This window comes from Pelophylax lessonae (assembly GCF_965119305.1).
Source record: "Pelophylax lessonae genome assembly, chromosome: 10".
NCBI lineage: Eukaryota > Metazoa > Chordata > Amphibia > Anura > Ranidae > Pelophylax > Pelophylax lessonae.
In genome coordinates this window covers 16,517,910-16,545,216 of record NC_138777.1, presented here as the reverse complement: position 1 = coordinate 16,545,216, position 27,307 = coordinate 16,517,910, and the positions used below count along the sequence as shown (strand labels likewise).

General features: G+C 44.9%; 1 protein-coding gene across 2 annotated transcripts in view; it reads left to right on the top strand.

The window, feature by feature from the left end:
* Positions 1–27,083, top strand: part of AMPD3 (adenosine monophosphate deaminase 3) — a 124,060-nt gene extending 96,977 nt beyond the window's left edge. For both annotated transcript variants that reach the window (XM_082270866.1, XM_082270865.1), the window contains 6 exons: positions 10,854–10,980; positions 13,613–13,776; positions 18,776–18,896; positions 21,326–21,499; positions 24,502–24,612; positions 26,737–27,083. In XM_082270866.1, the coding sequence (XP_082126992.1) occupies positions 10,854–10,980; positions 13,613–13,776; positions 18,776–18,896; positions 21,326–21,499; positions 24,502–24,612; positions 26,737–26,916 (877 nt within the window). In that variant the 3' untranslated portion in view covers positions 26,917–27,083. The remainder of the gene's footprint in view (positions 1–10,853; positions 10,981–13,612; positions 13,777–18,775; positions 18,897–21,325; positions 21,500–24,501; positions 24,613–26,736) is intronic.
* The last annotated feature ends 224 nt before the right edge of the window (positions 27,084–27,307 follow it).

Here is a 27,307-nt window from a genome sequence, read left to right as displayed (position 1 = left end):
TCGAGGATGTTTGATGTGATATATGGAAGGAGACAGCACAAGCCATTACTGTACAGAAGCCATGCTTTACTGAAGTAAACCAACAGGAAAAGGAAACACAACACAGGAAGTAGTACAACAGAGATGCACCATAGAGTTGCATTTAAAGAAACATATCATCCATAACATCTCCCCCTTTTAGTATTAATAAATGAACATGTGAAATTCGATAGAGACACAGTAATAACACATTCTATAGGTTAAGTCTCATAGGTGGTTTTGAACATCTACCACTACGGGTGAAGACTGGCCCTTGTGCAAGGATTCCTTTAGCCCTCTCTGAATTTACTGGGCTTCTCTCATCAGGTACTGGTATGCTCTGCGCTTGACGGTCGTCAGGCATACTTGCTTGCCCAGAACTGTCATTGCCGCTGGTATGAGGCTGTGCCTCTGTACACTCCTCACTGTCAATGGGTGAGTCTGAACTACCAACGGGATACTGAGATTCAGGCTGCTCTGCCACTCTCAAATCCACTCGATTGCGGCGATAACGAGTACCGTCAACGTCCACAAGATAGGAGCGTGGTGCCACCTTTTGCAGACAAGTACCTATTCTCCAACGGCCTGTACGATCGCCAGGCAATGGCTTCATACGGATTCGTTCCCCCAGATTCAATTCTGGCAAATCTCTGGCCGACGTGTCATATCGTGCCTTAGACACTTGTCTCTTAATCCTTAATTTTTCTGGGACACCTTGTATGACAGCGGGTTCAAGCAGCCTATTTGCTACTGGTAAGGAGGTCTTCAATCTCCTTGACATAAGTCTTTGTGCCGGACTACTATCCATGCCTTCAGTTGGAGTGTTTCTCCAATGTAAAATGGCTTTCCATGGGTCTTTACCATCACTTTGTGCTTTCTTGCATAAATTTTTAACAATCTTTACAGCTGATTCTGCTTTGCCATTAGCCTGTGGATGACGGGGTGAGGAGGTAACATGCTCAAACTCCCATTCAGTAGCAAATTTTCTGAATTGTAGGCTTGCAAATTGAGGGCCATTGTCGGAGATCACTGTATCTGGTTGGCCATGACGTGCAAACTGTGCCTTGCACCTCTTAATTGTAGATTCCGTGGATAAGTCGGGAAGAAGGTCTATTTCCCAGAAGTCTGAATAATGATCAACTAATAGCAGGTATTCCTTGCCTGCGTAGTTGAATAAGTCCACACTGATAATCTGCCACGGACGTGTAGGTATCTCATGTGACATCATGGTTTCTTTTTGTTGTAAGTGGGCATATTCATTGCAGGTGGGACAATTACTGACAAAGTCTTTGATCTCACCATGCATGTTGGGCCAGTAAAGGGTATCACGAGCTTGTCGATAGCATGCTTCACCACCAATATGGCTGGAGTGTATGCGCAATAACATTTCTGCTCTCAGTGACTTTGGCACGATGACTCTTGGACCTTTGTACAAGATACCATTTTGTATGCTGATCTCATCTCTAAAGGACCAATATTCCCTTACAATTCCAGGTACTGCCTCTTTTACATCCGGCCACCCACTCAAAACAATAGACTTCAAAGCTTGTAAAGTTGCATCACTGTCAGTGTGCTGTATGAGTTGATGTAATCGCTGATCTGTGACATTAAGATAGTCCGCTTGATTGATATCAGCAAAGAAATTTTGTTCCCGTTGCAGCAGACAAATTGTACGATGCTCATGCTCACCTCCAGGTGCCACATCATCTGACGTAGCTCTGCTCAGGGTATCGCTGATATACATATCACATCCTGGCTTGTAGACAACATTGAGGTTGTAATGCTGCAATGTAAGCATCATGCTCTGCAAACGCTTGGGAGCACACAAAAGGGGCTTTTTGAATATGGTTATCAGAGGTTTGTGATCAGTTTCAGCTGTAATTGAATCCCTTCCATAAAGATAATGATGGAAACGCTGGCAAGCAAATACAATGCTTAAACATTCCTTCTCAATTTGAGCATAATTTTGCTCAGCTGATGAAAGAGCTCTGGATGCATATGCAACTGGTTGACCTTTCTGCAAAAGGCAACAACCTAGACCATTTTTACTGGAGTCACTTTGTATCGTAACAGGCTTTGTGACATCATAGTATTTTAACACTGGGGCAGAGGTGACCAAGCGTTTTATGTCCTCTACTGCCTGGTCATGCTTGGGAAGCCAGTGCCAAACTGCATCTTTGTCCAGAAGTCGTCGTAATGGCTCACACACCTCAGATAAGTGTGGGAGGAATTTTGCCAGGTATGTAACAAAGCCAATAAATCTCTGTACCGCTTTGGCATCAGCAGGCAGTGGCATGTCCACAATGGCTTTAATCTTATCCGGGTCAGCTTTTAAGCCTTGTGAAGACAGGATATGTCCATGGAAACGAACTTCTCCCACCTTGAACTGCAATTTCTTTACACTAAGCCTCAGCATCACCTGCCGACAACGATCCAGTAGCGCTATTAACTTTTCATCATGGTCATGCTCAGCCTCCTTATCAGTATTACCGCAGCCAACTATAAGAATGTCATCAGCTATTGGCTCAATTCCATGAAGACCACCTAATAGTTCATGCTGCTTTCGCTGGTATACCTCAGGTGCTACAGAGACTCCAAATGGTAGTTTGAGCCATCTCTTTCTGCCCCAAGGAGTCCAGAACGTGGTCATGTAGCTACTCCTTTCATCCAGTTTGCACTGCAAAAAGGCATCTCTAGCATCAACAAGTGTGAAGACACGCGCTTTAGGAAGTTTGTGCAAAATATCATCGAGCGTTGGCATTAAGTAGTGTGACCGTTTCAGGGCCATATTCAGAAACTTGGGATCAATGCATATTCTGATCTTCTCAGGCTTTCTGATAACGACCATGTTACTGATCCAATCTGTAGGCTCTGATACTGAAGTTAGATGTCCTTCAGCTTCATATTTATCTAGTTGAGCTTTAACCTGTGGCTTAATGGCGATAGGCACATTGCGAGGGGCACATTGTACAGGTTGAATGGTAGGATCCAGATCAAAACGAACCTCTCCTGGAACAGAGACTATCGGGCCCTCAAACACATCACTGTAGGCGTGAAGAATTTGCTGTTTTGTCAGTGGCCTAGTCAGAGATTTTGCAGGCTGCTTATCCACATTATGTAGCTCAGCAGGAATGGTGAACAGCATCAGTCCAAGGCGCTCACATGTTGAACCCGATAATAGAGGTTGCTGATCCGCGTCTACAATCTCAAAGTTCAGTTTGTGTATACAATCACGTATGCTGCATTCTGTTTGGAATAGCCCCAATGATTCCATTAGTTCCCCTGAATACAATTTTAGTTTGGTGCTACTAGGCTGAAGGGGTGTTCTGGGTGCCAGTTTCATTTTGTCCTTTATACTCATGACATCACACGTTGCACCCGAGTCCAGCTGGCATGGTTGGATTATATTGTTTAATCTGAGGTTTACAAACCATTTTTTGCCCTTTGTGTTTACAGCACCAATGCATTCTGAGGAGTAAACCATATCAGTGCTAAGCAGGTGTGCGTCCTCCGGATCGGATATTTGCTCAATTATGTGCAGCTTCCTTGCTTCCATTTTACTGGAGAGACACACCCTTGCAAAGTGATTTGGTTTACCACATGCAGTACAAATTTTCCCATATGCAGGACACTTTTCTTTCTTTTGTACATGCACATTGCCGCAATACTTGCATGATGCAGGCTTCCTCCCAGGTGAGTTGTGTAGGTGACCCTTGTGCTGAAACTTATGCTGGTGGTTTCTGAAGTTTTGCTGTTGTTTAGAGGCTGCATGGATATTGTCAATCAGTTTATCCTGCTCCATAGCTTTCATATGTTTGTCAGTAATTTCTGCAGTGCGACATATCTCAATTGCTGTATGTAGATCTAAATCATGTTTCCTCAGCAGGTGGCGACGTGTGCTTTCACTGGTGATACCCAAAACTATTTTATCACGAATAAGTTCATCTCTCAGAGAGCCATACTCACAGCTTGCAGCTTTTTCTCTTAGCCGTGTGACAAACCTGTCTATTGATTCACAGTCTTCTTGCTCACAGCAGCCAAATATATATCTTTCATAAATTACATTTCTAGAAGGTCTGAAGAAAGCTTCCAATGCATTCAGAATGGTTTTGGTGTCACTCTTTTCCTCCTCTGTGAGGTTCAGATTATGCTTGTACACATGGAGGCATTCACTGCCCATCACCCTCCTCAGTGTGGCTGCTTGCACTGCTGCAGGCTTCTCATTCATCCCTGTGGCTAGGGAGTAGTCCTCAAATTCAGCCCTGAAATTGTCCCAGTTACTGCTGACATCTCCACTCACCCTCATTGTCTCAGGCAGTGGAATGCTGTTAGCTGCCATGATGCTGTTCTCCTTGCTGCAAATACTCAGTATCCAGGACAGGACTGCAAGTGTTAGAAAGCACAATCAGGTCTAAGAACACTCACATCAAGGCTAGCAGGCTCTCAGCATCAAATGTGTAGAAGGAGTATGGATCCAGAAATCTTCTGACACCATGTTTGATGTGATATATGGAAGGAGACAGCACAAGCCATTACTGTACAGAAGCCATGCTTTACTGAAGTAAACCAACAGGAAAAGGAAACACAACACAGGAAGTAGTACAACAGAGATGCACCATAGAGTTGCATTTAAAGAAACATATCATCCATAACAATCCGTCTCAGCCGTCCTTGCCTCTCCTCCTATCCAGGCATACAGGGGGCCCTCTAGGGCCCCCTGCAGCATGGGGCCAGGTCACCATGGCGACTCCCACAGCCCCTGTACGTCCGCCCCTGCCTCAGCTCACAACTACAAGAATATAGCAGGCAGCTCCGAGGCTGCAGTGAGAGACTTCCGGCCGGGAGAGGATAGTGCGCCCCCCACCAGGCGGCGCCTCGGCGCACTGCACCCTAAGCACCCGCCTGGGACCGGCCCTGGTATTCTGACCCCCCAGAGGGTCAGGAAGTACAACCTTGTGATGGATATCCCTTTGTGTCTCCCCATTTCTGTTTCCTAGGCCTACTCATAGAGAGATCTTTTTATACAATAATTATATGTGAATGTGAAAAATCATTTTTTAAAAATTTTAATTTTTATGTTTTGAGAAACAATAAAATAAAACAATGTTTTCAACTTTTATCTACAGTGATTTGTACGATACCCTTAAAATCCCTTTAGCCCCCCCCTCCCCCAATTTTTTCCCTTTCCCCCATTGCTTTTCCCATTCTCCTTCCTTGTTCCCGAGCTGGTTTTGGGCCCTTAAGTCCAAATACTTTTGTTCTTTACATGCATGATATTTTCATATAATAAAAATCATAAATTTTATACATTTTCTTTTAAGATAGTAAGTTTTATTTAGTCTTTTATAAAATAAATGTAGCATTTAAAGACAAATCATGAATCTGTAAGCTTAAGTAAACTTTCTGTAACTGTGAGTAGGCAACTCTTTATTGCATTGCCTCTTCTTTAATAATACTCACTTACCTGGCTACTCATAGTCAGGGCCGGTGCTAGACTATTTTACGCCCTAGGCAAGACCAGCTACTTGCGCCCCCCCCAAAAAAAAAAAAAAGAAAAGGAAAATGGTTAAAAACTCCTCTGTGTCATACCCAGTGACTCTGATCTGATGCTTCCTCCATGTTATGCTCTCATACCTAGTGACCCCCATATTTCTCCATGTCACACCCGGGGATCCTGATGTCCCTCCATGTCACACCCGGGGATCCTGATGTTTTTCCATGTCACAGCCTGGTACCCCAATATTCCTCCATGTCATGCTGTCATATCCACTGACCCCAATGTTCCTCCATGTCACACCCAGGGACCCCGTGTTCATCCATGTCATGCTGTCATACCCAGTGACCCCAATGTTCCTCTATGTCAGACCCTGATGTTCCTCCATGTCACACCTGGGGACCCTGATGTTCCTCCATGACACACCTGGGGACCCTAATGTTTCTCTGTGTCACATATGGGGACCCCATTCCCCCATGGCACACCCAGGGACCCCAATTCCTCATGGCTCACCTGGTGACCCCGAACCCCTGTTACACCCGGTGACCCCTATCCTGCAGGAAACAACCTGGTGACTCCGATTCCCCATGGCACACCTGATGACCCCGATTCCCTTTCATACCAGGGATGCTCCATGTAACACCCAGGGATCCCGATCCCCTGTTCTGGGCACACTCACTGGGCGGTATAAAGAGAGTGGCCCGCTCTCTGCCCTCCTTTACCGTGATCCTGCTGTTTCCTTCTCCCAAGAAACTCCTCTCCTGGACCACAGTGGTCACCACAGTTCCAATTGGCTCCTGGTGGAGGGAAAAGCAGCAGTCAGAGAGCTCCACACTTATTTCATCGCCAACCTCCTCAGACCCTTCCGGTGCCTCGTTGCTTCTGCTCCAGTAAAGGTTCCGCCCTCCAGTGCCGAGCTCTGGCTCAGGTTCAGCTCTCCTCAGCTCCCTGCTTAATACCGACCCAGGGAAATAAACGGCTGCCTACCAGCTCAGTGCAGAGAGTCACTTCCTGCCCGGGGTTAAGGCTGCTCAGCTCCAGCCGAAGAGGATCATCATTCAGGCAGCACGCTGGTGGACTCACTTCCTGCCTCTTTGAGCCCCCTAACAGTGGTGGAAAGCCAGGGCCTGGTAGTTTCCTTACTGCCCAAGACACCTGCATGTTCCACTGCCCCTCCTTCCTCCTCCACGGCCGCCCCTCCCCTCAGCTCACAAGGAGAGAGTGCAGACTCATGGCTGCACCCCTAGGTGGCAATGCGCCCTAGGCGGCTGCCTAGTTTTCCTAGTGTAAGCACCGGCCCTGCTCATAGTCTTCTATTGAATGCACACTGAGTTGCGCATACTCTGGCTGTATCAGAATGACTGACTCTCATGCACATGCATGGGATGATGTCATTCCACCACCAGCCAATCAGGAGGCCCAGAACTTGGCTGGTACCCAGGAAGAAGATGACAGCAAGTGGCAACGGATGTAACCGTCACATCACTGGAAGGTGAAGGTGAGTATTTTAAGGGGTTTAGTTAATCTTTAAGCAGGCCTTATACATGTAGAAAAGGACAATTTTCTAAGCATTAAAGAGGATCGTTTGACAATTGTTTTCGACCAGAACTAACAAAAAAAATCGAAGGATAGCAATGGAAAATTTTTGTCAGATCTAATGGGAAGGAAAGCATTTCTAATCATTGAATTCGCTCCCCGACAAGAAAAATCATAACTAGTCTTACATGCATCCGCTTGTCAAAGTTAATCCGGAGGTAGAATTTTCGTTCTCTGAAAACCGAGACATTGACATGGTACTCGAACAAAAAATCAGTTGCGTCCATGAAGGCACCATTGCATGATGATTGGACAAGTGATTTTCTTCCAGCATTTGTTAGATTAATTGTGCCAATGGGGGATTCTGCCTCTAGTAGCAAGTTCTCCTTCTTCTTCCACTTCCCACCTCTTGCTCTTTATTGGCAAGTCAGATTGTAAGAAAGTTCCAATGCAGCCCCATGATCAGTCACCCCCTGCCATGTGACAAGCCTCTTTCTGTTTTCACCGGGCCCATGCAGCCCTCCTCACAAGGATCCTTGTTTTACCCAACAGTCCCCATAGATCCTGTACTTCCCCTGGCCACTTGCATAGAGGAGGAGAGGCTGTGGGAGGCTAAGAGGAGCCACGCCACCACACCAGCCTGCTCCTGAGCTCTGCCACCACACCGGCTTTCTCCTGATTCCCGCCACCATACCGTCTTGCTCCTGGACCCCTCCACCATACCAACTTGCTGCTGAGCCCCTCCATCACACTGGTTTTCTCCTAAGCCCCCCCACCACACCGGCCTGCTCCTGAGCCCGCCACCTCACCGGCTTGCACCTGAGCCCTGTGACCACACTGGCTTGCTCCTGAGCCCTGCCACCACACTGACTCGCGTCTGAGCCCTGCCACCACACTGGCTTGCTCCTGAACCCTGCCACCACCAGCCTGGTCCTGAGCCAGCCCTGCCATCACTGGCCTGCTTCTGATCCAGCCTGCCACCATCAACCTGCTTCTCAGCCCAGACACCACACTGGCTTGCTCCTGAGCCTGGCCACCACATCGGCTTGCTCCTGAGCCCCGCCACCATACCCGCTTGCAAATGAGCCCCACCACCCCCACCAGCCTGCTCTTGAAGCAGCCATGCCACCACGAGCCTGCTTCTGAGCCAGCCTGCCACCACCGACCTGCTTCTCGGCCCGAACACCAAATCGGCTTGCTCCTGAGCGCTGCCACCACAACCGCTTGGTCATCAACTCCGCCACTATACCAGCTTACTCCGGAGCCCCACCACCACACTGGCTTGATCCTGAGCACTGCCACCACACTGGCTTGCTCCTGAGCCCCACCACCACCAGCCTGCTCCTGAGCCAGCCCTGCCACCACCACAGGCCTGCTTCTGAGCCAGCCTGCCACCTTCGACCTGCATCTGAGCCTGGACACCACACTGGCTTGCTCCTGAGTCTTGCCACCACCAGCCTGCTCCTGAGCCAGCCCTGCCACCACCAGTCTGCTTCTGAGCCAGCTGGCCACCATCGACCTGCTTCTTAGCTCTGCCACCAAACCGGCTTGCTCCTGAGCCCCGCCGCTACACCGGCTTACTCCTGAACTTGCCACCAATAGCCTGATCCTGAAACCCACCACCAATGACCTGCTCTTGAGCCCCCTACCTATAACCTGCTCCTGAGCACCATTACCAACGGCCTGCTCTTGAGCCCCACCACCAATGGTCTGCTCCTGAGCCCCGCAACCACTGGCCTGCTCCAGAGCTTTCCACCCCAACCCCCTCCAGCAATGCCAGCACTTTCTTCCAGCACTCATTGTGTCTGCACTCCTCCTTCTCCTGACAGCCACCATCCTTGAACTCCCTCTTTCACTACTGCATCTGCCCCCCCCCCTTTCCACAAAAAAACTCTTAACTACCCCAATCACCTTATCCGCTCAGGAAGTTGAAAGTAATCATGGAATATAATAGTAAAATGTAACGGCTTTCATGATTCTGACAGCTGCTGCTCTGTTCTCATAGTGTAGCACTAGGGGGTCGTTATCCAGCAGCTGAGGGCTGTCAGAGCCAGAAGTGTTTTTGTTATACTGCCCTTTCCTCTGACATAGGACATCAGAATGATGTCTTCCTTCCTCTGGAAATTAACTGGAAATAAGTTGCATCAGATCAGGAAACTTGACAGCTTCTACTTAGAAGGTACAAATAACTTCGGTATGACCCATTGTATTTCTTTAAGTAACTCACAACTAAATGTATCATTGTATTGCTGGTGTGGAGAGAGAATGCCATGCACAGTTCTGTTTTTGTGCATCTGTAATATTTCCAAGTGTTTATTACTTAATAGAGATCACAATACTTTCCGACAATGCCTTCATCAGGCATTCTGCTGTCTTCGTGGCATCATCCAGGGTTACCATCTACTTCCTGAACTGAGATGCTGGCTAAGAGATGACACAATCATTTATTCCCTGGTGTCTTTGCAGTTCTTGGCAGTGTTCACCAATGTCTGACACAAATCAGCCCATGCTGCAACCTTTCATCTTGTGAGTTGCTACAAAATGATGATGTTGCTGTCTGATCACTGGGGGAGAGGAACTGAGGAAATGCTTCCTCATGACTGCAGTAGACTGATTACATCATCTTAGCTTAGGAAAAACCACAGACTGGAGCTCAGAAACATATGTGATGATTAGGGAGGTATGACCTTGTATGGCTAGTACGACCTTGTATGAATAGTATGAACTTGTATAACCTTGTATGGATGGTATGACCATGTATGGATGGTATGACCTTGTATGGGTGGATAAATTACTGTACTGGTGGATGGATGTACTGTATGACCTTGTATGGATGGTATGACCTTGTATGGATGGTATGACCTTGTATGAATAGTATGAACTTGTATAACCTTGTATGGATGGTATGACCATGTATGGATGGTATGACCACGTATGGATGGTATGACCATGTATGGATGGTATGACCTTGTATGGGTGGATAAATTACTGTACTGGTGGATGGATGTACTGTATAACCTTGTATGCATGGTATGACCTTGTATGGGTGGATAAATTACTGTACTGGTGGATGGATGTACTGTATGACCTTGTATGGATGGTATGACCTTGTATGAATAGTATGAACTTGTATAACCTTGTATGGATGGTATGACCATGTATGGATGGTATGACCTTGTATGGGTGGATAAATTACTATACTGGTGGATGGATGTACTGTATGACCTTGTATGGATGGTATGACCTTGTATGGGTGGATAAATTACTGTACTGGTGGATGGATGTGCTGTATGACCTTGTATGGATGGTATGACCTTGTATGGGTGGATAAATTACTGTACTGGTGGATGGATGTACTGTATGACCTTGTATGGATGGTATGACCTTGTATGGATAGATGTATGACCGTATATAGATGGATGGATGTACTTTATGACCTTCTATAGATGGTATGACCTTGCATAGATAGATGTATATGGATGAATGTATGACCGTATATGGATGAATGTACTGTATGACCTTGTATAGATGGTATGACCTTGTATGGATAGATGTATGACCGTATATTGATAGATGTAGTACCTTATATGGATGAATGTACTGTATGACCTTGTATAGTTGGGATGACCTTGTATGGATAGATGTATGTCCGTGTATGGATAGATGGATGTATGGCTGTATATGTATGAATGTACTATATGATCCTTTATGGATAAATGACTGTATATGGATGTATGACTGTAAATAAATGGATATAGGACCTTATATAGATGGTATGACATTGTATCTCCTTTCTGTCTTGCAGTGATATCTTCAAATCGAAGAAAATCCTTCCCAACTTTGGCAAAATGTTAGAAAATATTTTCCTCCCCTTGTTTGAGGCCACAATAAATCCCTCTGACCACAAGGAACTTTACCTCTTCCTGAACTATGTAAGTAAGGGGGAACCCTAACATGTCCACGGCTTTCCTATAGAGGGGGGAATTCTACTTCTACTGAGGGGGGGGGGACTTTTAGGGGATAAACTCTATTCTACTATGAGGTAAACTTCTAAGGGAAGAACTCTACTTCTACTGGGTAGTTAGCTTGTGGGGAGGGGCAGTGTGGTGCGGTGGCAGTAAACACTCAGAGTCCAGTTGCAATAACAGAACTGTATTGAAGGTAAAGTTTACTAAAGCAAAACTACCTGGCGGGAAGAAAACCCAACCAGGCGCACTCACAGAATTTTGCAGCGAAAAGTATAACAGTAGATCTCGGGTGCACCGACAGCGTCTATCTTGAGGGGCAGAATGCAGCCTGGCCAATCCGTACCCAAGCGGGGTGGCTTCCAGGAGGGATTTCGTGTCCCTATCCTTTCCCTACTCATCTGGAACCTCTCCCTGCCGCTAATGACTGTCCCTGACAGACAGGTGACCTGTCCCTACACTACTTACACGTGAAATGCATGCCAAGCCTGGGAGCCAGGGTCTTCAATAGACTTTGCCTGACCCAAGAATGCCGCCAGGGTTACTTGTGGTGCCAGTATCCAATCAGATAGCTTCCCCAGTGACTCGGGAAACCATAGACTTATTCTCACTCTGCAACGCCGCTGTGGTTAAGTGCCACCTGCAGTAGAGAAAGTAGACTGCATCTTATAAAGGGTGAACTCTTCTACTATAGGAGGAATTTCTAAGAGGGGATTTCTACTTCTACTGAGGTGGGAACTTCTAAGGTGAGAACTCTTTTCTGCTGTGGTGGGAACTTCTAAGGTGAGAGCTCTACTTTTTTAGAGTGAACTTCTAAGAGGTGAACCCTATTCTACTGTAGGGGGTGCTTCTAAGAGTGTATCCCTATTTCTACTGAGGTGGGACCGTCTAAGGGGAGAACTTTACTTCTTTGGAGGAGGAACTTCTAAGATGGGAACTCTACTTCTACTGAGGTGGAAACTTCTAAGAGGGGATCTCTACTTCTACTAAAGTGGGAACTTCTAAGGTGAGAACTCTGCTGCTGAGGAGGAAATTTCTAAGAAGGGATTTCTACTTCTGCTGAGGTGGGAACTTCTAAGGTGAGAACTTGACTTCTTTGGAGGAGGAACTTCTAAGAGGTGAACTCTTTTCTACTGTGGGGGATACTTCTAAGAGGAGAGCTATACTTCTACTGAGGTGGGAACGTCTAAGGGGATAACTTTACTTCTTTGGAGGAGGAACTTCTAAGAGGGGAACTCTACTTCTACTAAGGTGGGGACATCTAAGGGGAGAACTATACTTCTATGGAGTGGGGACTTCTAAGAGGTGAACTCTATTCTGCTGTGGGGAGTACCTCTAAGTGTATCCCTACTTCTACAGAGGTGGAAACGTCTAAGATGAGAACTCTACTTCTACTGAGGTGGGAACTTCTAAGAGGGGATTTCTACTTCTACTGAGGTGGGAACTTCTAAGAGGGGATTTCTAATTCTACTGAGGTGGGAACTTCTAGGAGGGGATTTCTACTTCTACTGAGGTGGGAACTTCTAACGGGAGAACTCTACTTCTATGGAGTGGGGACCTCTAAGATGGGAACTCTTCTTCTATGGAGAGGGGGAGCGTCTAAGAGGAGATCTCTACTTCTACTGATATGGGAACTTCTAAGGGGAGAACTCTACTTCTACTGAGGTGGGAATTTCTAAGAGGGGATTTATACTTCTACTGAGGTGGGAACTTCTAAGGGGAGAACTCTACTTCTATGGAGTGGGGACTTCTAAGATGGGAACTCTTCTATGGAGAGGGGGAACGTCTAAGAGGAGATCTCTACTTCTACTGAGATGGGAACTTCTAAGGGGAGAACTCTACTTCTATGGAGTGGGGACTTCTAAGATGGGAACTCTTCACTCTTCTTCTATGGAGAGGGGGAAGCTCTAGGGGGAGATCTCTACTTCTACTGTGGTTGGAACTTCTAACAGTAGAACTCTACTTTTATATGGGGGGGGGGGGGGGGTTCCAAGCTTCCAAGGGGGAACTCTATTCTAAAATGGGTGAATCTCCCAAGAGGGAACCATACTTCTTCCTAAACCTAAACTGTGTCATTAAAGGGGAACCCTGCTACATCTGCAGCTTAATTTGTGAAAGGGGACTCTGCCTCTTCAACTGTCATTAAAGAGGAGCACTACTTCTTTCACAGCAGCATTAGTAAAAGGGAATCCCTATTTCTTCCTTAACTGTTTCAGTAAGGGGGGAAAATCTACTGCATCTACAGCAAAGTCACAAAAAGGGAAACTCTAACTCTTCTTGAAGCAAATCGAAGGAGAACTCTACTCCTTCCATAGTTGCATGAGTAAAATGTGAACCCTATGTCTTTCTCAACTGTGTGAGTAAATGAATAAAACGAACTTTTCTACAGCTACTTAAAAAAAAATCCTACCTCTTCCTCATTTGCTGAGTTAGTAAAGTAGAATTCTACTTCTTTCAACATAAAATAAAAGAGCGATACGTATGACAATATATCAGGAGGTCTAACAAAGGAGTTTATATTTTGACCGAAGTTGCTTTTCAATACAGAGTACTATAGACAGGATATAATCTGTAACCTAATGAGATGCTTCTGTTCTAGGTGACGGGATTTGACAGCGTGGATGATGAATCCAAGTACAATGAGCATATGTTCTCTTACAAGAGCCCCACCCCTGACCAGTGGACACATGAGCAAAACCCACCATACAGCTACTACTTGTATTATATGTATGCCAACATTATGATCCTCAACAACCTGCGCAAGTGAGTGTCAGTTCCCTGTATATCACTGATTATGGAGGGGTTCTGTCCAGGCAAAATATTAGGATTGACTTCTAAATGCTCAGATAGATAATGTAAATGACCAAATGCTTAGATAAACAATGTAAATGCTATTAGACAACAGATGGATAATATACATTTTTTAAAATACATATTGTATGGCCTGTTTAATAGCAACACAATGTAGCAACTCATAGTACACTGGCATACAATCAGTGCTCATCGTTCAATGCCAGGATCTAAGCAGCCAATGGTCTGTTTCATTGCCGCTTAATGCATTGACATACCTCCTTAGACCCAGTCTGTCAGGAAAGTATGGTCACCTGATGACTTGGCACCATCCACAGGCAGATTAACTCTTCAATAAAACACAAAAGTTGAATGTAAAGCTGATCTCTAGCTTTAAATGAAGCTTTTATAGTTCTTTTGGGCCAAGCTGGTCCAAACAAACTATTATCTTTACTAACCGATGCAGCGGCTGGGAGCACTGTTTAAACTGTAAGTAGCCTCAGCTTCTGAAAGTATACAGCACTGTGTTCCGGCAGAGAGATCAGGACTTCTCGTCCTACTCCTGGAACAAAATCAAGGCAGGCTGAGTGCTGCGTGGCCATTCACAGGGAGCTTTGTATCGTATAAATGAATACAAAGCTTCCTTTGATGAGGTGGAGAGTTGGGGGATGATGACTCTATCTCCGCCAATTAGAAGAAGCTTTGTATTCTTTCATACAATGCAAAGCTCCCTGTGAATGGCTGAGTAGCACTCAGCTTGACTTGATTTTGTTCCTGTGGTGGGACAGGAAGTTCCAATCCTGCTGCCAGAACACAGCGCTGTATTATACTGTATGTAGCTGAGGCTCCATACAGTTTATGCAGTTCTCCCAACCACTGCATCAGTTAGTAATGTGAATAGTTTGTTTAGACCACCTTGGTCCAAACAAATGATTTAAACTTCACTAAAAGCTGGAGATCAGCTTACAATTTTACTTCTTTAAAACTGATTCCAGGAAATCAGCACCTTTTAGAAAAAGAGAAGGCACACTATGAGTTAAGTCCAAGGAGGTGGATGACATCTCATGGGCTTATCTCTATTATATTCATTGGACAGTTTTATTGCACTCCTGGAAGATGGTTATCACTGTCTTTCCCGGAAGCTTAACATTGATGCTTCAGGTATAAGCTCATAGGCATGGGCACAGGGTGTGTGTGTCTGGGCACACCCTAATCACCCTGAGGGGTGCAGATTCCCCCTGCTGCTTGGGCCCCCCCCCCCCCACGTGTCTCATCTACCCGCAGCACTGCCAGCTTCCCACCAGCTGCTGCGAGGGATGTTTCAAGATGGAGAGGGGAGGAAGGAGCCGATGCAACTGAGGCTAGAGAGAGAGGGACTGGGGAATCTCTGTCCTCAGTCCCTTTCTCTGTCCCAAAAGTGAGACATCAGGTGTCTGTTTATATACCCTGATATTTCACCAAAGCCCCCCAACAGGGCTCCTAAAACAATTGTAAAAAATAATGAATAATGATAGATAGATAGATAGATAGATAGATAGATAGATAGATAGATAGATAGATAGATAGATAGATAGATAGATAGACAGATAGATATATACACACAGGCACGTGTATTTGAGCTTTGGGGTACACACACCTATGTGTAAGCTCCTTCAATATTAGAGTCAGTGCAGGTGGTATGCATGCCCCTACTAACAAAAAGAAGGATGGCGCTCTAGGGCATACATATAGAAAAAACATCACATCAGTTGGACTTATGACCTTTCAGGAATCTGTTTAAAGGACTAGCGCTTGGACCTTTTTTTGTGTTGGTATGCATGCCACTCCCCATCCTCTTGCACAATCACAGAAGCCTTTGTATTAAGTCACCTTATTTGCATAATACAAAGGCTTCTCTGAATGGGCAGCAAAGGGGTGGGGCAGGAATTACTGCTCCGTGTGCCTTTCTCTCCTCTCTCACAGTGTCAGTTTATGTTTCGGCAGAGCCATTACCTGTCTGGTATAAATTACAGAGATAAGTTCATGAGATGTCATGCACCTCCTTGGATTTAACTCATAGTATGCCTGCACTTTATACAAAGTGGCTGAATTCCTGGAATTTGGATTTAAGTGCAGTACAGAGGCACTCTGTTCTCTTTTATGTTTGCAGTCTTTTAAATTGGAAGAAGACAATGACTTTCCTAATCCTTGTCTCTGCAAAGAACTAACATGGACTAAAGAAACATGGAAGAAACAGGGAAAGTCTAGCTAGGACTGAACTAACTAGCACTAAACAAAGTATATCCCGCTGCTCACAGGTGAGTCGTCAACCTGCATGATCTCTGGAAGCCCTGTCACTGCTGCAGACATCAGATGAATGGAAAACTCGGATGGCTGCACTCCCATAGTAGATGCAAAAAGAGTTTTATTTAAATGTCCATAAAAATATAAGTAGATGAGCTACAAGCAGGGGAGGAAGGAAAGGTTAACGCGTTTCACACGATTAATGTGCTTTCTCAAACCTCAATAAGACAACCACCAAACACCCTAATATATAAAAAAAATCACATGATACCTCAGGTGTAATAAACTAGGTAGTCAAAACAAAATAAAAATGCCCAAATCCACTTCCATTGCAAAAAAAAGAAAAGAAAATAATAAAAAATTAAAAACATATTAGTCACAAGCATACTTAGTAAAAATACATTGTATACTTTTCAAAAGTATTACTTTTGAAAAGTATACAATGTATTTTTGCTAGGTATGTTCGTGACTAGGATAATATTTAATCTACAGGTGCATCTCAAAAATTTGAATATCATCAAAAAGTTAATTTATTTCAGTAATTCAATTTAAAAAGTGTATTTTTTTTATAGATGCGTTACACACAAAGTGATATATTTCACGTATTTCTTTCTTTTAATGTTGATGATTATGGCTTACAGCTAGTGACACCCCAAAATTTAGTATCTCAGAAAATCAGATTATTACATAAGACAAATAAAAAAAATAGGGATTTTTTATACAGAAATGTTGGCTTACTGAAAAGTCTGTCCATATACAGTATAGTATGCACTCAATACTTGGTCGAGACTCTTTTGGCCACTGGTTGCTAGAGCCGCCTCTCCCACCTCTCTCTCTCTCTCACCCCCTCCTCTCTTCCCTCCTCTCTCACCCCCTCTCTCTTTCTCTCTCACCCCCCTCTCTCTAAACCCCTCTTCTCTCATCCCCCCTGTCTTTTTCTCTCACCCCCCTCTCTCTCAACCCCTCTTCTCTCATCCCCCTCTCTTTCTCTCTCTCACCCCCTCTCTTTCTCTTTCTCTCATCCCCCCTCTCATCCTCTCTCTCTCTCTCACCGCCTCCCCTCTCTCTCTCATCCTCTCACTCCCCTTCTCTCTCTCTCTCACCCCCCCTCTCTCCTTCCCTCCCTTCCTGACCCACCCCCTCTCTCTCTCTCTCTCTCATTTCCCCCCTCTCTCTCTCCCACCCCCTCTCACCCCCCCTCTTGTGAGATCTCAGGGATTCATGCTGGCACTTGGAGTCCTTCAATTTTGGAGGGAGTCACATCCATTAAAAAGGAAGGAGTGGGGCACATTTACATAGGAGGGGGAAAGGGGGCGCCCAATTTTAGTATTGCCTAGGGCAGCACAAAACCAAAATACACCACTGCCTCCATGCCACGCCGCATTGATGCAGTAATTCATGTAAAAGGAGCCCCAACCAAGTATTGAGTGCATCCTATACTGTACATGGACATGTTTTTCAGCAAGTCAACATTTCTGTATTAAAAATCCTTTTGTTTTATTGGTCTTATGTAATATTCTAATTTTCTGAGTTCTGAGTTCTGGTGTCACTATCTGTAAGCCAAAATCATCAACATTTTGAGAAAGAAATGCTTGAAATCTATCACTCTGTGTGTAACCCATCTATATAAAATATATGAGTCTCACTTTTTGAATTGAATTGCTGAAATAAAATAAATTTTTGATGCTATTTTGAGACGCACCTGTAGATTAAAAATTATCCTATTCACAAACATACCTAGTAAAAATACATTGTATACTTTATAAAAGTAATACTTTTGAAAAGTATACAATGTATTTTTACTAAGTATGTTAGTGACTAAAATTATTTATTTAAAATATGAGTCTCACTTTGTGAATTTAATTACTGAAATAAAATAAATTTTTGATGATCTTCTAATTTTATGAGATTCACCTGTACGTACTTTTCTTTTTTTGCAATGGAAATGGATTTGGGCATTTTTGTTTTGTTTTGACTACCTAATTGATTACAGCCGAGGTATCATGTGATTTTGTATATATTAAGATGTTTGGTGGTTGTCTTATTGTGGTTTGAGAAAGCACGTTGATTGTGTGAAACGCGTTAACCTTTCTTGTCTCCCCTGCTTGTAGCTCATCTACTTATGTTTTTATGGACAATTAGGTAAAACTCTTTTTGCAGCTTCTATGGGAGTGCAGCCATCTGAGCTTTTTATTCACCTAAAGCACTAAACAGTAAAGGGGACAGAAGGAGATACCAATTCACAAAGATACAAATTGTAGTGGCTTAAAACCATCAGTAGATGGCGGCATATACCAGAATAATAGTAACCTGATGCATTTCAATGTAATAAGGGAAATTACATAGGTGGGACAGAGCAGTGTTCTGCAGAGCAGCCTCTCCTACAAGGTAAGTGTATGGTAAGTCGTACTTTCTGCATTGATAAAAAATGAACTGAGTGTGCTGTGCAATCCCTATTGCTGAGCATCGTTCCTTATCCTCCAGAGAAAAATCCTCTTTCAGTGGCATGACTAACTGGAAGTTCATGATTGACATGCTAACAGTTACTACACTGCATGTGTCACCTTAATATTTTGCTGCAGTCTGTCTGTGTAGTCACAAGTCATTGACTTCAGATAGCAATTTGATGGCATGTAGTAGATCTGGTCTCATAGTCTAAAAATTCATTGATGTCTTCTTTCCTATATAGGGAGAGAGGGATGAGCACTTTTCTCTTTCGACCACATTGCGGTGAAGCCGGCTCCATCACCCATCTGGTGTCGGCATTTTTAACAGCGGACAACATTTCCCATGGACTGAATCTCAAGAAGGTAAGAAAGCGAAATCTAATAGTGAAATAATTTGACCTTGAAGAATCAACAGTTCTTCAAGGAATGTTTTGCCTTGTCTGGAAAAAACAAGGGAATTTCAGCTTTGCAATGTCTGAGTTTCTGAGTGCAAATAGCATGTCAACCTGCATCTTCGCCTTTCCTCCATATTGATTTGGAGTAAGGGTAGGGCCGGCACTGCCACTGGGCGAACAAGGAACCTGCCTAGGGTGCACTGCTACCTAGGAGGTGCAGCGATGACCGTTGACTTCCCTACTAGCCTGACCGGGGAACAAAAGGGGCTGAAGACTGGCACCCTACACCGTGAAGGACATATGTACAGGGCCGTCGCTGCCGCTAGGCGAACCAGGCAACTGCCTAGAGTGCACTGCTGCCATAGGGGCCCAGCCACGGCCGCTGACTTCCATACTAGCCTGACCGGGGAACAAGAGGAGCTGAAGACCGCCACCCTACACCATTGAGGACATCCGTCAGGGCCGTCGCTGCCGCTAGGTGAACAAGGCATCCATATAGGGCGCACTGCTGCCTAGGGGCCGCAACCACGGCCGTTGACTTCCCTACTAGCCTGACCAGGGAACAATAGGGGCTAAAGACCACCACCCTTCACCATGGAGGACAACCGCCACGGCAGTCGCTGCCGCTAGGCAAACAAGGCAACTGCCTAGAGTGCACTGCTGCCATGGGGGCCCAGCCACGGCCGCTGACTTCCATACTAGCCTGACCGGAGAACAAGAGTAGATGAAGACCGCCACCCTACACCATTGAGGACATCCGTTAGGGCCGTCGCTGCCGCTAGGTGAACAAGGCATCTACCTAGGGCGCACTGCTGCCTAGGGGCCGCAGCCATGCTGCTGACTTCCCTACTAGCCTGACCAGGGAACAAAAGGGGCTAAAGACCGCCACCCTTCACCATGGAGGACAGCCGTCATGGGAGTCGCTGCCGCTAGGCGAACAAGGCAACCACCTAGGGTGCACTGCTGCCTAGGGGACGCAGCCATGGCCGCTGACTTCCCTACTAGCCCGACCAAGGAACATGAGGGGCTCAAGACTGCCACCTCACACAGTGGAGGCCATTCATCATGGCTGCTGTGGAAAAGGTCAGCAGCAGCTCAACCTTTGAGGAAGATGGCACCGAGCCGACACCCGGGAGTCAGAGGACTGCTAGGGGGGGCGGAGGAGGCGAGCACCATATCTCAGGATGGAGGAGAAGTTCTGCTGCCCTTGTGAGTCCGCTCTGACAATCAGCACCCATCTGTAGGCACCTGGGTTTGGTGATAGTCTTGCCTAGGACGCAAAATAGTCAAGCACTGGCCCTGGGTAAGGGCATTCATTTGGGGTAAAGCTCCCCACACACAGGCCAAATATCGGATGAAATCAGCAGGTACAATAGAAACCGGCCGTCATTCAATACAGGCCCGACAGAAGCTGATCTCACGACTGGCTTCTCTCGAATAAGCATGCTGGAAAACCAGCAGCCGATTGGCATCCCATCAGCAGTCTCAGCCAATGGCTGCGAGCGCTGACCAATGTGTTCTGCCAGATAACTGGTCCCCCTGTCAGATTACAAAAGCATAGCAGGGAGATCGCTGTACTAACATCACATAGTTAGTACGGCAAGCTCCTCATTTTTTTTTTTCCTTCAGCCCACAGGATTGAACAGAAAAAACTTTGGCATAAGGATAGTCAACCAATAATTGGCAGTGTTCTTTCTAAAAAGCAATACCTTATTCATGGGGTATGCTTCCTGAAATTGTAGGGGCCCTGCTGTGCGAAGACCAGCCAGTGAGATGGTGCGCCTCCTGGTGATGAAGTGGTGTACCTGTGCCATGTTCAGTTCACTTGGCTGGGACATCATATCATTGCAGACCCCTTCTGTGCAAAGCTTTGCAAAAATTTGAATCGATACAAACAAGGGATTCGAAATTTGAAAGAAAAAAAAAAAAAAAAACAAGTGCTCTTGCGCTGCATGCAGAAAAGTTGCATTTACCCTTGTGTGTTTTTTCATTTTATATGCTTATTTTTATTGTGTATATAAATAAATAAATACATATATAAATATATATATATATATATATATATATAAAGATAGATAGATATGTATATCTATCTATCTATCTATCTATCTATCTATCTATCTATCTATCTATCTATCTATCTATCTATCTATCTATCTATCTATCTATCTATCTATCTATCTATCTATCTATATATATATATATATATATATATATATATATATTAAACCACACTTTGCAATTTGATCTATGAAGTGTTTTCTTAGGGAACCCTTATTACAAGAAAAACGGAGACTTTAAACTATAATTTTTTAAACATTTTCTGCATTTTGCAGAATGACCACAAGATGTCACCATTGCGTAGCAGTGAAGTAATTATCTGTTTTCCTCTTGCAGAGCCCAGTGCTGCAGTACCTGTATTACCTGGCACAGATCCCCATCGCCATGTCTCCGCTCAGCAACAACAGCCTGTTTCTGGAATATTCCAAAAACCCGCTGCGAGAATTCCTCCATAAAGGTCTTGTGGTGTCTTTGTCCACAGATGACCCGATGCAGTTCCACTACACCAAGGTGGGTAACAAAAAATAGAAAAAAGTGTAAATAAATAAAAATAGGGATGTGCTTAATCATATGAGTCTGTATTGCCCAGGATGGTGTCATATCTACATAAAACCACAGTTTATCAGAAGGCCTCTTGTTGAGTGTGGCCAACGCTCATACGTCTGTGCAGTTAGAGCCAAATTCATTACACTGATAAATATTGTGTTTTGTAGGAAGCGCTTCCACTACACCAAGATGGGTAACAAAAAATAAAAAAAGTGTAAATAAATAAAAATAGGGATTTGCTTAATCATATGAGTCCGTATTGCCCAGAATGGGGATATATCTACTTTACATAAAACCACAGTTCATCAGAAGGCAAAGCCTCTTGTTGAGTGTGGTCAACCCTCATACATCTGTGCAGTTAGAGCCAAATTCAATACAGTGATAAATATTGTGTTTTGTAGGAAGCGCTTCCACTACACCAAGGTCCTGGGTCACACTTGTGCGATGCGGGAAGGCTGCGAATTTGCAGCCTGTTCCCGCATCGCAAACGCACATCTGGCAGTTCACACTGCCATATGCGATACGCAGGGGGTGTCAATGAAATGTTAACGACACCCCCAGTTTGATCGCATATCGCAGTGCGATCTGACAGTTCGCACAGAATCAGATCGCACAAGTGTGAACCACTGTGCGATCCGATCCTGATGCGGCTGGAAAAAAGGGTCATGTGTGTGTTTGGTGCGGATACAATGCGAATTCAGCCATACAAAGTGTATGGTTGAATTTGCATCCGCACCTCCGATGCATGTAATATAGGAGCAGTGCGCTCCGAATTACATGTGATCACCGCACTCACAGTAATGTGAGCCGGCCCTTAGAAGGCCTCTTGTTGAGTGTGGTCAACGCTCATACATCTGTGCAGTTAGAGCCAAATTCAATACACTGATAAATATTGTGTTTTGTAGGAAGCGCTTCCACTACACCAAGGTGGGTAACAACAAATAGAAAAAGTGTAAATAAATCAAAATAGGGATGTGCTTAATTATATGAGTCTGTATTTCCCAGGATGGTGTCATATCTACATAAAACCACAGTTCATCAGAAGGCAAAGCCTCTTGTTGAGTGTGGTCCACGCTCATACGTCTGTGCAGTTAGATCCAAATTCAATACAGTGATAAATATTGTGTTTTGTAGGAAGCGCTTCCACTACACCAAGGTGGGTAACAAAAAATAAAAAAAAGTGTAAATAAATAAAAATAGGGATGTGCTTAATCATATGAGTCCGTATTTCCCAGGATGGTGTCATATCTACATAAAACCACAGTTAATCAGAAGGCAAAGCCTCTTGTTGAGTGTGGTCAACGCTCATACATCTGTGGTGTTAGAGCCAAATTCAATACACTGATATTGTGTTTTGTTGGAAGAGCTTCCACTACACCAAGGTGGGTAACAAAAAAATAAAAAAAATGTGTAAATAAATAAAAATAGGGATGTGTTTAGAGTCTGTATTGCCCAGGATGGTGTCATATCTACATAAAACCACAGTTCATCAGAAGGCAAAGCCTCTTGTTGAGTGTGGCCAACGCTCATACGTCTGTGCAGTTAGAGCCAAATTCAATACACTGATAAATATTGTGTTTTGTAGGAAGCACTTCCACTACACCAAGGTGGGTAACAAAAAATAAAAAAAAGTGTAAATAAATAAAAATAGGGATGTGCTTAATTATATGAGTCCGTATTGCCCAGGATGGTGACATATCTACTTTACATAAAACCACAGTTCATCAGAAGGCAAAGCCTCTTGTTGAGTGTGGTCAACGCTCATACATCTGTGCAGTTAGAGCCAAATTCAATACACTGATAAATATTGTGTTTTGTAGGAAGTGCTTCCACTACACCAAGGTGGGTAACAAAAAATAAAAAAAGTGTAAATAAATAAAAATAGGGATGTGCTTAATCATATGAGTCCGTATTTCCCAGGATGGTGTCATATCTACATAAAACCACAGTTAATCAGAAGGCAAAGCCTCTTGTTGAGTGTGGTCAATGCTCATACATCTGTGGTGTTAGAGCCAAATTCAATACACTGATATTGTGTTTTGTTGGAAGCGCTTCCACTACACCAAGGTGGGTAACAAAAAAATAAAAAAAACGTGTAAATAAATAAACATAGGGATGTGTTTAGAGTCTGTATTGCCCAGGATGGTGTCATATCTACATAAAACCACAGTTCATCAGAAGGCAAAGCCTCTTGTTGAGTGTGGTCAACGCTCATACATCTGTGCAGTTAGAGCCAAATTCAATACACTGATAAATATTGTGTTTTGTAGGAAGCGCTTCCACTACACCAAGGAGGGTAACAAAAAATAAAAAAAAGTGTAAATAAATAAAAATAGGGATGTGCTTAATTATATGAGTCCGTATTGCCCAGGATGGTGACATATCTACTTTACATAAAACCACAGTTCATCAGAAGGCAAAGCCTCTTGTTGAGTGTGGCCAACGCTCATACATCTGTGCAGTTAGAGCCAAATTCAATACAGTGATAAATATTGTGTTTTGTAGGAAGCGCTTCCACTACACCAAGGAGGGTAACAAAAAATAAAAAAAAGTGTAAATAAATAAAAATAGGGATGTGCTTAATTATATGAGTCCGTATTGCCCAGGATGGTGACATATCTACTTTACATAAAACCACAGTTCATCAGAAGGCCTCTCGTTGAATGTGGTCAACGCTCATACGTCTGTTCAGTTAGAGCCAAATTCAATACACTGATAAATATTGTGTTTTGTAGGAAGCGCTTCCACTACACCAAGGTGGGTAACAAAAAATAAAAAAAAAGTGGAAATAAATAAAAATAGGGATGTGCTTAATCATATGAGTCCGTATTGCCCAGGATGGTGACATATCTACTTTACATAAAACCACAGTTCATCAGAAGGCCTCTCGTTGAATGTGGTCAACGCTCATACATCTGTGCAGTTAGAGCCAAATTCAATACACTGATAAATATTGTGTTTTGTAGGAAGCGCTAATGGAAGAATACGCCATCGCCGCCCAGGTATGGAAGCTGAGCACCTGCGATTTGTGCGAGCTTGCCAGGAACAGCGTCCTGCAGAGCGGCCTCTCTGACAAGGTCAGTGGATGGATGGGTTAGAGATAATGGAGCACGCTGTATAATCCTTAATTACTGAAGGTCCTTCCCCGCTTACAAATTTCGGCAGCTGGAGATGTGTGGCAGTTGGTAGAGGGCCATGTACACTTCTCACCTTTTTGATGGAAGTGATGGGAGATTGCCTGGGTAGCTTTGACCCATAACACCAATAATGGTCCACAGTGCAGCATACCTCACCTTGAAGAAAAAACACAAAGAAAGATGAAAGCTCCTCAAATCTGATCAAAGTCTATTAGATTTCTGTTGCAGGTGATAAAAGAGCAGAAGAGAGTCAACACATTTCAGGGGTCAGAAATCCCCACTCATCAGGGCTGAGGTACAACACAACACAGTCTTATTTCATGGTCCTTTTATGTTGTCTCCAGCCCAGATTACGGGAAATTTCTGACCCCTGAAATGTGATGGTTCTCTTATGACCTTGTGGTGGTCATCCTTTGCATTGTTCAGACTACTCTAAAGACCCACAAGGTTTACCCTGTTGACAGATGTTTAGGATGGATGTCAGGCATATGGTTTTTTTTTCCTTACTTTGGGCCCAGTAGGTGTGCACACCCCCCAGGAACTCAGCACAAGGATGGTGGGAACCCCTCATAATAGACACAGCATGTGCAGAGACCTGGGAACTCAGCACAGGGATGGTGGGAGCCCCTCATAATGGGCACAGCAGGTGTGCAGACCCGGGACCTCAGCATAGGGATGGTGGGAACTCCTCATAATGGACAAAGCAGGTGTACAGACCCGGGAACTCAGCACAGGGATGGGGGAACCCCTCATAATGGGCACAGCAGATGCACAGACCTGGGAACTTAGCACAGGGATGATGGGAACCCCTCATAATAGGCACAGCAGATGTACAGACCCGGGACCTCAGCACAGGGATGGTGGCAACCCCTCATAATGGGCACAGCAGGTATACAGACCCAGAACCTCAGCACAGGGATGATGGGAACCCCTCATAATAGGCACAGCATGAGTACAGACCTAGGAACTCAGCACAGAGATGGTGGGAACCCCTCATAATGGGCACAGGAGGTGTACAGACCCGGGAACTCAGTACAGGGATGGTGGGACCCCTCATAATGGGCACAGGAGGTGTACAGACCCGGGAACTCAGCACAGGGATGGTGGGAACCCCTCATAATGGGCACAGGAGGGGTACAGACCCGGGAACTCAGCACAGGGATGGTAAGAACTCCTCATAATGGGCACAACAGGTGTACAGACCTGGGAGCTCAGCACAGGGATGGTGGGAACCCCTCATAATGGGCACAGCAGGTGTGCAGACCGAGGAAATACATTTTTTAATGCAGCTAGGATTGTTCCTGGTATGAGCCTCCTGTAATCACCTATACAGTAGCACTTAGTCTGGGAGAGGGAATGGCAGTGCTAGGAGCTAGAGTAAAGGCCCGTACACACATAGCGATTGTCGGCCGTAAATATTCGGCCACCGACCGATCGGCCGATTGTCGGTTTGTTAGTATGATGCTTCCGACAACTGACTGCGACTTTTCGGCCGAACAGAATCTGGTGTGCAGACTTTAAAATTTTTCTTGGCCAACACCAGAACGGCCGATTGTTCCTCAGTCAGTACAGAATTCGGCCGACAAACAGCAGATGAGCAAGACTGGGCATGCTCAGAGAAGAAAAAACACACGGAAAGTTAACCATCACATGACATCACTTCTGCAGTCGGCTGTTGTTGGCCGACAAAATTCGTGTGCAGTCTTTAGCACTTTTCAACCGACAGGACAGCACCGGACAAAAGACGGCCGATCGTTCGGCCGACAATCGGTACGTGTGTACGGGGCTTAACAGAGGGGAACTGCTTTTACATTCTCCACTGCTCAATCACAGGCTGGGAGAGGGAAGGTTTTTTTTATTTTTTGCTCAATTGCCGTAGAGGAGAGTCAGGTCACCAGACTGGCTCTATTGTGTGGCTGAGCTGTATAAATTTCAGTGGATGGATAGCAATACAAATCCTTCAGCAGGTAAAACGGCTCCCTTGTATGCATGGTGTCCACCTGGATATCATTTGTAAAGATACTTTACAAGAGGCCCTAATTGTTACCTCTAATTCATCCACAGGAGAAGAAGCATTTCCTTGGAGCCAATTACCTGAAGGAGGGTCCGGAAGGGAACAACATCAGCCGCACCAATGTCGCCCAGATCCGCATGGCTTTCCGATACGAGACATTATGTAATGAGCTCAGCTTCTTAACAGACGCTATGAACACACCACACCTTCCCCTGGCTAATGAGCAGTGAGCTCTTGTGACTATTAAACTGTGATGACACGGATGGACGTCTGACGTTTACCTCCGCACCGCGCAAACGCTTGTCCGCTCTCGTAGTGTAGAATAAATCAGTGTTGAAATATTTATTACATTTATCACCTATGCTAAGTCACTCAGGACCTAATACAGGAATACCAAGAAAACATTTGTTGTTTCTGCGCATGCCTATTTCCAATATAATGTTAGTTTTTTTTTTTTGCATTTCAACCTACAGCCCAGTGTTTCTCAACCAGGGTGCCGTCTGGGTTCCCCAAGAGTGCCGCAAGCATGGGACCCAGTTGGTCCTGGATCAGCATGGTGCGGGTGTCCGACCAGCCCCATCACTGCCAATGACATTCTAGGACCAGGATGCATGGCATCAA